General features: G+C 31.0%; 1 protein-coding gene across 6 annotated transcripts in view; it reads left to right on the top strand.

Annotated features, from left to right (window-relative positions):
• LOC124953281 (unconventional myosin-Va) overlaps positions 1–13365 on the top strand; it is a 111430-nt gene that overhangs the window by 96988 nt on the left and 1077 nt on the right. For 5 of the 6 annotated variants that reach the window (XM_047504414.1, XM_047504413.1, XM_047504416.1 and 2 more), the window contains 15 exons: positions 927–1394; positions 4298–4587; positions 8936–9107; positions 9254–9426; positions 9492–9651; positions 9801–9917; positions 9993–10228; positions 10344–10533; positions 10608–10885; positions 11167–11356; positions 11451–11622; positions 11703–11914; positions 12261–12523; positions 12613–12885; positions 13190–13289. In XM_047504414.1, coding sequence (XP_047360370.1) covers positions 927–1394; positions 4298–4587; positions 8936–9107; positions 9254–9426; positions 9492–9651; positions 9801–9917; positions 9993–10228; positions 10344–10533; positions 10608–10885; positions 11167–11356; positions 11451–11622; positions 11703–11914; positions 12261–12523; positions 12613–12885; positions 13190–13289 — 3294 coding nt within the window. The remainder of the gene's footprint in view (positions 1–926; positions 1395–4297; positions 4588–8935; positions 9108–9253; positions 9427–9491; positions 9652–9800; positions 9918–9992; positions 10229–10343; positions 10534–10607; positions 10886–11166; positions 11357–11450; positions 11623–11702; positions 11915–12260; positions 12524–12612; positions 12886–13189; positions 13290–13365) is intronic. The other variant, XM_047504417.1, reaches the window with a different exon arrangement.

The following is a 13365-nucleotide window of genomic DNA, read 5'->3' as shown; positions in this document are numbered from 1 at the left end:
CTTTTCTTTTTTCCCTTTTGATTTTTTTTTTTTTTTGGAGAAGAAAAAAACCAGATTAAACATGTCTGACGAAAAGCCGTACGCTTTCAGTGTGATAACAAATATAATTTAATTTTTTTTCTTTTCTTCTTTTTTTTTTTTTTTTTAATTTTTTTTTTTCTTCTTTCTTTCGCCTTAACTCCAGGATCAATAAATATAATCGATTTAGGTGTTTCGTAAGAGTCATAAATACATATATATATATATATGAATATTGACGACTATTTTTCAGTAAGTAAGTTGTCTTGTTTAACTAGTCTTACAAATATATAGGAACAAGAAGGAATGCCAACGTTCGAATACTTTCCTATGTCTACCGCGGCATGGTCTTACACTTAGTATATGTATAGAATAAATTTCTAAATGCTATTTTACAGAACGTGTTCCATGTAAACCAGTTTTCTGGTCAATACACTAACTACAGTAGGAATATGAGGAGGAGAAGAAGGAGAAAGATTTTTTACTGTCCCACTTTTTTTTCTAAAATTGATTTCTCTCGAATTTACAAGTGACAAAAAGAAAAAAGCAAGAAAAAAAAATAGAGAATTTATACATTAAGCTCTACGTTAGAACTATGATAGGAAATTCAAACGAATCGTACAGTTAGATCAAATAGAATATATTTAATCATTATAAGAGTTATATATATATATATATATACATATATGTATCTTTCTCTTTGATATTTTCTTAATAAGGTCTATGACCTATATATGAGTCTATAGACCTCTTCGCCCACCCTAGAATACGAATATAAATGAAATTAATTATGAAAAGAAAAAAGGAAAAAAAAAGAAAAGAAAAAAGAAATTGATTCATTTTGTTTTCATTTCAATCAGACGATCGAGATATGATTAAGAATCCGTTCCTGTTTGCTTTCATTACAGATGCTTCGTCCTCGAACGAAGCTGTACACCTACAGCAACGTCTCAGGAGCCTGAGCACGGAACTGGTGACCCTGAGGAACCGGCTACACGTAAGCCAACCTCCAAACGGTGGTTCAGTGCCGTCACCAGGAACACAAGGTGCCCTGTCGAAAAGTCCAGAGAAGGGTAATTCTGTTGTTACTGGTGTTGCTGCTGGTGTTAGTACTAATACCGGTAGCGGTGGTACTGGTAATGGTAATGGTACTGGTAATGGTGCACCTTCCTCACCAGCACCAGCCGTACCACCAAGGACCAGCTTACCACCTGCATCCACGGTATCCCATGGAATCGGCCATCCGACTGGTCACTCGTCCAACCATTCCACCAGTCACACGCTCACGGCATCCGCGATCGTTCATCCTCACGTCAATCACGCCTCTGCGAACACGCTCGGCCACAACTCCACTGCCGCGAATAATTTCATATCTGGTTAGTATGCTCGAACTAATCTTCTCTGATAATTCACTGCTGGACTTGGATATTATTAACGAGTTAACATACAGTCATGTGAATTTACGTTATTTTCCAAGAATTGAAATTACAATCATTAAGTCATATAGAATTCTTTTTCCTTTTTTTTATTTTCTTTTTTTTTATTATTTTCTTGTTTTTTTTTCTTTGTTTCTTTTATTTTCTTTCTTTATTTTGTAGTATACGTCTCGATTGCTATGATTTTTAATATTATAGATATGTATTTTTTCAAAAAGTCAATTATCTAATTTTTGACAAATTCATATATCGATCGTATGAGATTATGATTTTTCTTTGTTATTATTGTACAAAATTTATTGTAATATTTTCTATTAATTGAGAAATTATCCAAAGATTGTGGTACAAATAGATTCTTATTTGTATATATGTATTTACGAATTATTATTTTTAAATAGACATGTTAAATATTTTCAACGACATTAAGATTCATATTAATTGGAAACAATTTTTTTTTTTTTATATTATTATATTATATTCGAATGATCTTAAATACAATTTAAATATTTCATATTAATGAAGAAGAATAATTAAGAATAATAAAGGAAACAATATGAATTAATTTTTGTTTCTATATATAGGTTGTCTCATTTTAAACTATAATGGTAAAAAATATTTCCGATCCTATTGATTTTAGAAACAAATTGGTTTCAAAGGAAAATTGCTTGTTTTTTTAAAGAGGGAATATGATATGTATTACAGTTATTTCATTGAGAACACTATTGTCAGGATAAGGAAGTTATAATACTTATTTTTTTCTTTTTTTTTTTTTCTACTAGAAATCAATATTTTAAGTCGAACAAAAGTTGTAGAGAATATTAATAAAAGTCCAATGACTATCTATAATATATCTTTTCATCGATATTTCATCAATTTATGATGCTACGTTTTAACGTTTAACGAACTGTTAAATCGAAATAACCCGATCAATATTTCTGTAAACCTGATAACCAATGAATTAATTTATCGGTTATTTTCTTTTTCCTCACTTGTTTTTCATTTATTCATTCATTTTCTTTCATACATTTCTGAAATTGTAATCATTCGAAGCGCGGTATACTTCAGTCCATTCATAAAGAACAATATTGCAGTATTATACAGTCTGTAAAAATATCATAATCCGATGAAATATCTGTAAAAAAACGTAAAATGTAACTTGTTTGCTCGTTGAATTCGTATTGATATATTCTCTACAACTTTCTTTTTTTTTTTTTTTTTATAATATCGACTTCGTATCTAAAAAAAAGAGAAGGAAAAAAAATGTTATGATTTCTGTATCTTGACAACTACGTCCTCTATGAAATATATCCGCGATATGTATTATATTTTCCTCATCGAAACTCGGCAATTTTGTTATTTGAAAGATTTGTTTATAAAACCAATACGATGGAATATATTTATAATATATTATTTATGTATATTTATAATATAAGACATCGTGTGTTTTTGAAAAATAGCTGCTCTTTGCTTTCGTCGATGGTACGTCGAAAATATTAAAAGCTTGGTAACACGTGAGTCTGGATTTTTTTTTTATTTGAAACATTCGTTTATATTTAAAATCGATACAATAGAAGATATTTATAATATATCAAGTATATATATTTATAATATATTTATACATATATATATATATAATTTATATATTTATATCTATTTATAATATGAGACACCGTATGTGTGTGTATGTGTTGAAATAAAAGCTGCTCTTTACTTTCGTTGATGTTACGTCGAAGATCTTAAAACTTTGATATTACATGAATTTGGAATTTTTTTTCTTTTTTTTTTTTTTTGTAATAAAAAGTATCGAAAAAGAAGAAAATAATCAGGTATCGATTAGCTGCAGTTTAATAAAGCGGAAGGTATCAGTTTTGCTAATATTTCAAAGTAAAAAGCTTCATGGATTGAGGCTGTATGAGGAAGTGATCGATTTTCGTCGTCATGGGTATAAGGACACGAATATATACACGCACACGTGTTAGATAGTTATACATATATATCTAGTGAAGAGATGGAGTATGAGTAAGGGTAAGGGTAGGGGTTACGGGGTAGGGGAGAGGGGTTGTGTCGCGACACGGGACGTCCATCTACTCGCTCGTCCGCGTTAACGTTAAATCCTCGTGTAACACGTAATATCCTCGTTTCTCCGTTAATACGCCTCCGCTAATGGACCATTTCCCATCGGTGTATTATCTTCGATCGTGATCGTTTTTCAAAAAGAAAGAAAAATGAAAAAAAAAAGAAAATCGAAAAAAAGAATAATAAAAAATAAAAATGCAATACACGGTATGAAAATCTACAAATAACGTTCGCTCCTTTTATCTTAATAATAAGAATTGTTTGGAATAAAAATTAGATCAAGCTTTTGTCACTTTTCTTTTTTTTGTATATATATATATGTATGTATGTATGTAGATATTTTTTTTTTCATGATTATCAACGAAAGTTAAGTGAATGTGAACTTATTTCAACGAATTGCCTATACCTATAAGATTTATTTCAAGATGATAAATATTAATAAATTTATGGGTATGTCAATGTGTACGGTATTTGAAAATTCGTAAAGCAACTTAATAAATAAATAAAATATTAATCTGTATTTAAAAATCTAATGTATTTAAAAATCGATATTTAAAGAAATTATTGAAATTGTTCCGAATGAAAGATTCAAATTATATAAATGATATATATTTAAAAATGATAAAGATTTATTAAAAATCATGATGATACATTCGATTGTAAAATTAATCGAAAAATATCCCGATATGAAATCGTCGTTATCTCATAGGATTAAAGGTATACCGATGGGTTATTGAAGATTAATGGTTACGTTGGGGGATGATTAGATTTAGATCCAACGAAGCGGCACAACGGCGTGTCGGACGATGGTATAGTATCTTGTGTGACAGCCCTCGGTTGCCTACGATCACCTCCAATCTCCAGTATTATCGCCGACGTGAAGAACGCTAAGAGTAATCAAGGCCAGCATCGATGTCTCCCAAAAGCAACCACACCGGCCAGCACTGGTCCTGCGACCTCTACGGCCTTGGACGATCTCATTCATTTACCCGGACCTCTTACGGAGGATGCGGTACTCAAATGCCTTCAGGCTCGTTTTTGTGCTAAACAGTATCACGTAAGTATTTTAATTTTTCTAATTAAAATTATTATGTAAATTATATTAATAATGTAAATGAAAAGAAAACAAAAGAAACAAAAGTAAAAAGTTCATTAGATCATAATAATGATTTTGATAGAACGAGTTATTTTTTTTCTTTCTTTCTTTTTTGTAAACGAATTGTATTAAATTATTTAAAAATGAATTTATTTAAATGTATCAATATATATATATATATATATTTTTTTTTAATATCTATATACTCGACATTGAAATGTTTATAAAAATCTTTTCGGTGTTACATAAAATAAATTTTTATTAAAGCGACATTTTTGAAGTAGACAAATTTATTGATGCAATATTTTTCCTTTTTTCTTTTAATACCAACTTGAATAATATATTATTTTAAAATTAATAAGTAAATTATAATTATATTAGTCAAATATAGTTTCATTTCAAAATCTAACATCTATTTTATATTTATATTTATTCAATAATTCAATGGTCAGTTCAATGATACTTTCAGTTTCATTGATACTTCTATTATAAAACATTATTGCATTTTTCTGCATTTATTTTGAATAAAAATAAAAATATACGTTAACATATACATATATGTATATATAAGAAGAGAAAGAGAGAGAAAAGAGCGGTAAAACTTGTTGAAAAAAACATATTTTTTCCGTTCTACGGATGGAAGTAATATCGGATGTAGCTAATTGAACTGATTGTTGATCGAACGTGTTTCTCTACATGCAATACGATAAGTTGTTACCTTGATCGATCAAACTAAATCAAAATTGTAAGATACTGATTGCTGTATATCATATCAAATATCATATACATATCAAATATATATCCTAAAACTATTTTCAAAAAATGCGATATTGTAATAAAATGAAACTTAACGGATATGACCTAAAAAAGGAACAAGTTTCGAAATATATTATAATATATTATAATATATGTATATATTTGCTTTTTCAAAAAAGCAAATATATACATATATTACAATATATTAATATATAGACTACGTTTCAATTATTATTTAATCTTTTAGTTTGAAATTTACAATATAATATAATTTATTGATGATGCAATATAAAATAATTAATTGATTGACAATTAATATGATATATTAATATATATATTGATTTTTGATTTTGATAATTACAACATAAAATAATTTATTGATAAAGCAATATAAAATAATCAATTGATTGACAATTAACATGATATATTAATATATAGATCACGTTTCAATCATCGTTAGATTTTTGAAAATTTTTAACGAATTTAAAATAAAAAAAAAAGAAAAGAAAACAAAAAAGAAAAAGAAAACAAAAATAGAGGGAAACAATTTTTGTATTAGACAAATACTTGAAGATCTTGTGTAAAAATGTTTGACAAATTGATTGATGAAAATTAAAAATTATAAAAAACAAGAAAAAACATATAAGAAAAATAAACTAATAATAAAGAGGTTTCATTTTGGTTTGGCAAACTCAAGCCCTTAACACGAAACCCTTCGGGCTATGTTTTTACACGGTTATATGTAGGAGGAGCTTACGATTGCACATGCACGCACGAGCTCCGGTGCTGTTCTTCGTTGGAATGCAAGTGGAGCAAAAGGGTGGGGAACTCAACTGGTACACACACACATACATACATACATGTGCGAACGAGCGTGCATATATATGTGCATGCATACATGCATACACAGATATATGCACATACATATATGCACATACGGTATATACATAAATACACACATATGCACAAGCGTACGCACGATTTCAGTGCTTGTATAAGCGTCGATAAAGCAACGTTGAGAATCCACCCTATTCCTTCACACGTGCTGGCCCACGCACAGGTGGCATACTCACATTCCTTATGAACACTTCGTCATTCACATACTCTGTTGATTCCCTATCGAATCTTTTCCGCATTTTTTCTTTTACTTCCTGACTTTTATTTAGCACTAAGGTCGTTTAACTAATTACGAATATTCTATAAATAGATCGTACGAGTTACATTGGTTAATAATATATTTTTTTGTTTCCTATTCTTTTTTTTATTTCTTTCCTTTTTTTAACGCATCTGATTAAAATAGAAAGATTATAATGAATATATATTTTTGAAAATAAGTAGATATAATATTTCTGAAAATTAATAGATCATTTTAAGATCTTTAGATTTATATAATTTAAATTCTTTTATTCAGTAAAATGATAGAATTAGAATAAGAGATATTTTGCGTATTATTCAATAGTGTTTGAAACGGAAAATAGATAAATTTGATTGGATAGATTTAGATTTAAATGATTTAAATCATTTTATTCATTAAAATGACAGAATTAGAACAAGAAATAACTACTTGTATTTTTCTTCTTTAATGTTCGATGGTATAGATAAATCGATTGATATCGGATAGATATATATTAAGATTTAGATGATAATGACTTTTTTTTATCTATACATATTAATTTTATTATGAAAGAACTAGGACGAGGTCACTTTCCAAAAATAGAATTTAATATTATAGAACCTCGAGAGATCCAATTAATTCGAAACGTCTAACCGTTAAATCATCATCGAACGTACTCTCAACCGGTTTTCAAAGAAACATGAACGATCGATATGAGATCGTTCGTGTTCGTGTTTAATGCGAGGAAGCCGAATGAGAGAATAGTGAGTTTCTCAATAGGTCACTCAAAGGAGAGGAAACATCGCCGAAAGGTAGACTACGCCTTTTAGTTTACAAAAAACTCAATAGCGTTCACCCAATTGCAAGAGGAACGGTTGTTCCCTAATTGGTGGCAACCGGTGAGGCACTCTTTCTTTTATTCTTTTCGTCATTGATCGAGAAAAAATTTGATCGTTCAACCATAACGAGTATCGAAAACACTAAATCTACAATTTTATATCTCGATGTAAAAACATTAAATAGGACGTTTACTATTATGATTAGAAAATTATCTGAAAATGTTCAAATTTTCATTTTCACATTTCTGAACGATCAAAGAAAATTTTCAAATGAAAGATAGAGGTTTCCTTTTCTTCCCCCGGTTTCTTCTTTTTTTGTTTTGTTGTTGTTTTTTTTTCTTTTTCTTTTTTTTTTTTTTTTTTTTTTTTTTGAGAAAAAACGAAAATCCTATTTGGTCATCAGCCTAACACTGTACGCAAACACAGACATACGTATGTACGTACGTGTGGCACTTGTAATCTGTTTGCAGATTAACACTGTTAAGTTAGGTTTCTTTCCAATTCATCCTTTTTTTCTTTCATTTCCCCACAATCTCTTTAGGATATCCGATGGACCCCGACACCAGACCGGTTCTCTCTTTCTCCTCCACGCCCAACTTTCGACCCTTTTCTTTTCTTTTTTCGTTTTTTTTTTTATCCTTTTTTCTTCTTTTCTTAAACCTTTTCTTTTCTTTCTTTTTTTTTTTCTTTTCTGTTCTCTTCTTTTCTCTGCGTGCCGCTTTACCTTCTCTAGCAGACTTCTAATAGCAATCAAGCTCATCGGGACCCTCCAGGTCCTGGATCTTCATTCCCATGCTCCGCCTACCTCTCCTCCCAATTCTTCTCTCTTCACCCCTTCCACATCTCCAGTCCCTTCCAATATTTTATTTCGTACGTCTCCCAGTCTGTCCCAATTTTTAACTACCAACCTCGTGACTTTTCACTTTTATTACCAACCTTTGAATTATTTATTTTCGAGTCCGACATATTTTTCTAAGCTTTATGCCGTACCAGGATTTATTCTTCGTTTGGTAATATTACTCAAAGTCTAAAAAAATATATTTCATAAGAAACATTATCAGTAGATCGATATATAATACTTAATGACTTAGTTTCTATGTCTCTTTTCTACAATATTAATTCTCTGTTGCTAAGACTTTTCAAATGTTACTGTAATTGCGTTACTTTCATTCTTTTTGTTCTGATTCTATCATTGAGTCGTGAACAAAAATATTCTTCTAGTTTATATAGGTGACAGAGTCATGAATGATTTATAGAAATGCATTAAAATACGTTGTATACAAGATATATATATATATATATATATATATATATATATATATATATATATATATATATATATATAAACTTATGCCATGGTGCTAGTTATCGAGATCTTTATTATACCCACATTTAACGATATCGTTGCGCAAACATCATTCTAAATATTTTGTGAAACTTTTCAAAAGAGATAAGAATTATTAGTTGACACAATCGTGGAATTTTAATTCTAGATAAAAAGTTAAATAATAAAATATTTCAGAATATCGATATTTAATACATTTCTAAATTGTTTAGAGTTCGACAATTTTCGAATCTTGAAATACACGTTGAATTGTAGACGAACGTGGGGCCTATCTTGGTCAGTATCAATCCCTACACGGATGTTGGGAATCCATTGACCTTGACGAGTACCAGGGCCGTACCATTGGCACCCCAATTGAACAGGGTCGTCCAGGAAGCCGTAAGGCAACAATCAGAGACTGGTTATCCACAAGCAATCATACTTTCCGGTAAGAAACAAACATCGAACTTTGAAAAGTTCATTGTTTTACTCGGTTATAGTTGGAAGAGTCAGTCATTTTTTCTTTCTTTTCCTTTTTTTTCTTTTTTTTTTTTCTTTTTTTTTTTTCTTTTTTTTTGAATCAATTTCCTTTAGGAACAAGCGGATCAGGGAAAACGTATGCCTCGATGTTATTACTTCGGCAACTTTTCGACGTAGCTGGCGGTGGGCCGGAAACAGACGCTTTTAAACATCTGGCAGCTGCATTCACGGTTCTTAGATCTTTGGGATCTGCTAAAACTGCCACGAACTCGGAAAGTTCAAGAATAGTAAGTTATTAATGCGATCACAAGAAGAAAGTTGAACGAGTTTAACGTGACATTACTTTTGCCAGGGTCACTTCATCGAGGTACAAGTTACCGACGGAGCTTTGTACAGAACAAAAATTCATTGTTATTTCTTGGATCAGACGAGAGTGATCCGGCCATTACCAGATGAGAAAAATTACCATATATTTTATCAAATGTTGGCCGGTCTATCTCACGAGGAAAGAGGTTTTTATCCTTTTTTTTGAAACATTTTATCTTATCTAAATCAATTAGATCTTATCTATCATTTAGATCTTATCTAAATTTCCTTTTCTTTTTTTTTTTTTTAATCAACGATCTTTTTTTCTTTTCTCTTTTGTCATTTTGTTTAACAGTGAAACTCAATTTGGAAGGATATAATTTGAAAAATTTGAGGTACTTACAAAATGGCGATACTAGACAGGATGAGGCAGAAGATGCGATAAGATTTCAAGCTTGGAAAGCGTGTTTGGGTAAGCGTTTGTAAGAAATATTATTCTTCAAAGGATTCGAACGAATTATCTATCTATATCTCTTTATCATTTTAGGTGTTCTTGGTATACCTTTCCTCGATGTTGTAAGAGTATTAGCTGCTGTTTTGATTCTTGGAAATGTAGGCTTTACGGATGGGCCTGGTGTTGAGGTTGGTGTAATTGGAGAAAATGAACTTGCTTCGGTGGCCGCACTTTTAGGGGTTCCACCACCTGCACTTCTCAGAGGTCTTACATCGAGAACCCACAATGCCCGAGGACAATTGGTTAAATCTGTCTGCGATGCAAACATGGTATAGTCATATCAGTTTCTTTGGAATTTGTTTGATTTCTCGTTTATTTGTCTAATGAATAGTATTGTCCACATTTAATATATATACACATACATCAATTCATTTTTTAACGTAGTCTAATATGACGAGAGACTCCCTGGCCAAAGCCCTTTATTGTCGTACCGTTGCAACTATAGTCAGAAGAGCTAATAGTTTAAAAAGATTAGGATCGACCCTTGGAACTCTTTCATCTGATTCCAACGAGTCTGTTCATAATCAGGCTGAGGTCACCAGTCAACATGCTTCTACTATTGGCAGTTCTGCAGGTAATAAAATTTAATCAAATTATGTTATTATTCAAATAATGAATTTTTAATGTACATATGCATATTATTCTTAGGCGGTACTGGTTCAAGAAGCATGACAGCTTTGAACAATGCCGTGAGACATGCAACAGACGGTTTTATAGGAATCTTAGATATGTTTGGATTCGAAGATCCGAAACCAAGTCAATTGGAACATCTCTGTATAAATTTGTGCGCAGAGACTATGCAACATTTTTATAACACACACATTTTTAAGAGTTCCATCGAAAGTTGCCGTGACGAAGGTATAAGGTGTGACGTTGAAGTGGATTATGTTGACAATGTACCTTGTATCGATCTCATTTCTTCTTTGGTAAGTACAAAATATTCAAATTAGAAATCTTTACGCTTAATAATTTCTAAGGTGAGTCTTAATTATGTTTTTTGAACGAATATCGATCTGCAGGATTCATTTAATTAATAATTAAATAATATCACAGTTATATCGTTATTTTTAGATATAAAAATAGAATTAGATTTCATATCTGATGTTCGATAGAAAATTTACAATTGACATTATATGGATGAATTATATTAAAATTTTTCAAATTTACTAAAATTTCTTCCTTCTTATAAATTTATCGATACTCTTAGCGTACCGGTTTACTCAGCATGTTGGACGTCGAATGTTCGATACGTGGTACTGCGGAGAGTTACGTAGCTAAGGTGAAAGTTCAGCATAAACAAAATCTTCGACTATTCGAACCTAGACCAGTAGATTGTAGATCTTTCGGTATTCAACACTTTGCTGGAAGAGTTACATACGATGCATCAGATTTTTTGGGTAAGAAAAAATATTGTTTCTTTTTTTTTTCTTATACAATTCGTAAACTTTCATAACTCTAATTAAATTATTATTATATAATGTATTTTTAAAGACACGAACAAGGATGTCGTGCCAGATGATTTGGTGGCGGTCTTTTATAAACACACTTGCAGCTTTGGTTTCGCTACTCATTTATTTGGCAGTGAATTGAAAGCTTTATACGCAAACGACACGGTCCCAAGAGGTGTTAGCTTTAGGATATCACCGACTTCTCATACGGATCTGTAAGACAATTGTTTTTTTGTTATCGTCTTAATTATTTAAATGTATATGTATATTAAAATATATGTATGTCCGAGTTCAGTTTAAACGGCGATGAACCGATCTCAACGTTGACGCAAGACTTTCACACGAGGTTAGACAATCTGTTAAGAACTTTGGTTCATGCCAGGCCACATTTTGTTAGATGCATCAGAAGCAATGGGACTGAAACTCCTATGCATTTGGACCGAGGTGTTGCGATGAGGCAAATACGTTCCCTGCAGGTTCTAGAGACTGTTAATTTAATGGCTGGTGGTACGTAGATTATCACGAAAACTTAGTTTATTAATCCTCTAATAACATAACTTCGTTATTAATTTAATGATTAAACAAGTTTCAATTATGGAGTTTCCGTAATATCAAAAGAAACTTTCCTTGTTTTCTAATATCGTAAATTTTTACAATTTTATTCTCTCGATGTTCTCAAATATCAATTTGTACAGTCAATGATCTCACATGATAAAAATTCCATTTGAAAGAAAATCGATCGATAATTCAATGTATCGATGTATCATCATCCTTCTATCTTCGATCGAATCTTTAGGGATTTAAAAACAAGAATAAATAGAATTAAGAAGTGATCCTCATTTCTATTGATCAGGTTACCCGCATAGGATGCGGTTCAAGGCGTTTAATGCTAGGTATAGATTGATCGCACCTTTCAAACAATTACGCCGAGCTGAGGAACAAGCTGTCGAGGATACAAAACTAATATTACAAAATGCCCAACAATTGAAAAATAAATTTGGGGCCAGTACGAGTTGGGCACTTGGAAAGAGACATATTTTCCTTAGCGAGGGCATTCGTCAACAGCTTGAATGTTTGCGTTCGGAGACAAGAAGGAAAGCTGCCACTGTGATACAGGTAATGTTAACGCAATCATTTTTTTTTATTTGCTTTTTTTTTCTACTTTTCAGACACAATTTTCAAAAAGATTTATTTTATCGATTTAGGCTACGTGGAGGGGATGGAGAGTTCGAAGGAGATGGCCATTAAGAAGAACGACAATATGTGTATCAACGGTTATTGGCCAAAAGAAATTACAACAAGCAACAACTGGTAATACGGGAACTGTTCAAAGAAATGTTACAACAGGAACAGGAACCGGAACTGGTACTCGTCCTAGACCACAACCAATCGCTGGAACACCACCACCAGATCCTTCGGAAAAATGTGCCGATCAAAAAATGATTCAACAAACATGTACACTATTTGGCCTTGATCTGGTACATATCATTAATAATATTATAACGTTTTAAGATAACAATATCTTTATATGATACTCAATATTTCACAAACGAATAGTTAATTAAATTAGAATTATTACAAAATGAATATTATCGAAACAAACAATTCGTATCGTTCAATTTGACGTTCATACAATCTTGTTGATACAATTATCGATATTACTTATTTTTCTTTTTTGTTTTTGTTGATCATACGATTTAAAATCCGATCGAGAAAACTTATTCCTAAAAATCTTTTAATTGATTTAACATAATGCAATCTCATTTTTTCAATTTTATCAAGGAACGTCCACCACCGGTACCACCGAGTAGATCATACACCGTAACAGGTAATACGAAATTAGGATATCCACAAACAAGAATCATGAAGATGCCTTTCCCAGGTAAGGAATATATATATATATATATACAGGGTGTTCCGATGCTCATAATCGATCATTAAGAGAGATAAAAGATGAA

The sequence above is a fragment of the Vespa velutina genome, chromosome 12 (genome assembly GCF_912470025.1).
Source record: "Vespa velutina chromosome 12, iVesVel2.1, whole genome shotgun sequence".
Taxonomy (NCBI): Eukaryota; Metazoa; Arthropoda; class Insecta; order Hymenoptera; family Vespidae; genus Vespa; species Vespa velutina.
This window is presented reverse-complemented; position numbering and strand designations above follow the sequence as displayed.